We start from the raw sequence: 2,159 nt of genomic DNA on the forward strand, positions 1-2,159 counted from the left end.
CAAACCCAAAACCTAGAACAGGAACGAAAAAAAAAAAAACAAAAAACCCAACCCGAAAAAAACAACGATGAAAAGAAAAGAAAACAAAATCACAGCTGGACCCTGTCCTACACGAGGTGTTAGAAAACAGGAGCCATGACACCACATTCATTTCCACTAAGGGTGTGTGAAGCAGATACTGCCCCTTCCGTAGCTCTCGATAAACCTAGTCACTGACAAACACTTGTGGAAAAACATATGCACCAGTCTCCTGCATTATACCAGCTGCAACTATAACAACAAGGTTATAACATAAACCTAAAATAAGATGATAACATGTAAATACTGGGTTATTTAGTCTACAGTACAGTAATCTGGATAAAAATGACAAGGGATAGCCTAATTTCCTTTCCCCAAACAACTTTTTACTTTCCTACGTTGGATCGACCTTCAATGCAAATCTTAACCTCCTGAGGAATAAAAGAAGGCTTGGGAAGAGTCAAAGGTGGCTCCTCTTCTGATTTCTCTAGTTTTCGTGTTTCGGGGGCTGACCACCTCCTCTTCCTCGTTGCCGGGGGCTTGCTGGGTTCTGTTTTGGTGAGCAAAGGTGCTGCAGGCAATCCTATTTTGTCCGGAAACTTCAGTTCACCGTTCTCAGCTAACATCTGTGCGCTTCCCTGATTAATCCCGTTTTCCTGCTCCGCATACCTGTGTCTACTTCCAGCTAGACTGTCATTCTTTGAATGCTTCAGCAAGATACTAGCCGAGTCCATGGGCTGGCCCTTTTTAATAGAGCCGTTCTTCAGGTTCTTGAGTGTGAGCGATATGCAGACGTCCCCCACCGAGAGTTTGGAGCATGGCAAATCAAAGAGCTGGCTGGTTCTCTCGGGGCAGCAGGATGACCAGCCTTGTCCAAATACAAAAAAAGGGTATTCTACCAAGACTTCCACGCTGACCTGCAGAAAGACAGGGGGCAACAGAGAGAGAGGGAGAGAGACGGGGTGGGGAGGAGAGAGGGGAGAGCGTGAGATCACCCGTGTGCCCTCGCCCCGGGGGAGAGGGATAGAGCTGAAACCGCAAAAGCGCCGTTCAGTTTCCGCAAAATCAGTACATCGGCCACCGGACCTCGCGCCTGTCCTTGTCACGCAGGTGGTGATGGTTTCTCTGAGCTCAGCATTTCTTAGCACAAGACCTCAGCGGGCATCCAGCTTTGCCTTTACCCAACCACTCAGAGAGGCGTGAGAGGCAGAACGGCTTCGGCATCTGGCAAACCCCAATCCCCGCCCCCCCCCCCCCCGTGGTACCTAGAGCCTGTCATCCACATCTAAAGACGCTTTCCAACCAGGGAACGGCTCAAAGGAAGCTCTCCGTTCTGACACATGATTTCCTAGATGACCACGGGAATGTCATCCTCACCTCTGCTCCAGCAAGCACGTACTTACCAGCGCGGAAGGCTGTCGGCATGCTGATTTTCAGGGGAAGGCTGTGAGTACGTACAGAGCTGCAGCCGTAAGAGCAGCGAGTGTGAAGCTGCCGTCCCCCAGCAGTCCTGCAACCCGTCCAGTTTCCTCCCTGGAAAGTTCCTGCACCGGGTCTCCTTTTCTGCACTGGGTCCCCTTTCCCACCTCCCCCTCCTTTCACCCCACTTCAAAACCACATCTGGTTATGAATCCTACCTAACCAGCTTACGGGGAGCTGCCACAGCCAGGAGAACAGACCAGCAACAGGCGCCCACCGCTCCCCGGCCTTGCAAATGCCGGGCCTTGAGCTCCCAACGTGATAAAGCACCCAAATCCCCGCTTATCGCTGCACGTGTCAGCAGTCCAGCGCTCGCTGCGCGGTGCTGCGCGTGCAGGCTCCAACGCCTGATGTGGGCGATTCACAACCCGTGGGGCCGAGCCCCCCCGCCCCAGCACACCACCACGAGGGCAGGGAATTCTGCCTAATACTTTTCAAAAATCTGGCACGCTTTTAACTTGCTGTGTGTAACTCCAATGAGGTCTGCGACTCTAAGAGGGCGGCTTATGCTGAAGCCAGATATCCACTGCTTCGCTCCCAAGGTCCCCATGTCCTCTGGAGCTCTTCTCAGGCGTGGGGGGCAGGATCCTGCTCTGATGGTGTAACCCCTCCTTGGCAGGGGCTAAAGGGCAGGAGAACACCTGAATACACGTGCTCATCTC

The 2,159-nt window shown here is 52.6% G+C and overlaps 1 protein-coding gene across 7 annotated transcripts in view; it reads right to left on the reverse strand.

Annotated features, from left to right (window-relative positions):
• Nucleotides 1-10: 10 nt before the first annotated feature.
• ATXN1 (ataxin 1) overlaps nucleotides 11-2,159 on the reverse strand; it is a 228,012-nt gene continuing 225,863 nt past the window's right edge. For all 7 annotated transcript variants that reach the window (XM_035893514.1, XM_035893509.1, XM_035893510.1 and 4 more), the window contains one exon: nucleotides 11-935. In XM_035893514.1, the coding sequence (XP_035749407.1) occupies nucleotides 405-935 (531 nt within the window). In that variant the 3' untranslated portion in view covers nucleotides 11-404. The remainder of the gene's footprint in view (nucleotides 936-2,159) is intronic.

Source organism: Egretta garzetta, unplaced genomic scaffold (assembly GCF_000687185.1).
Source record: "Egretta garzetta isolate BGI_Z169 unplaced genomic scaffold, ASM68718v1 scaffold14, whole genome shotgun sequence".
Lineage (NCBI taxonomy): Eukaryota > Metazoa > Chordata > Aves > Pelecaniformes > Ardeidae > Egretta > Egretta garzetta.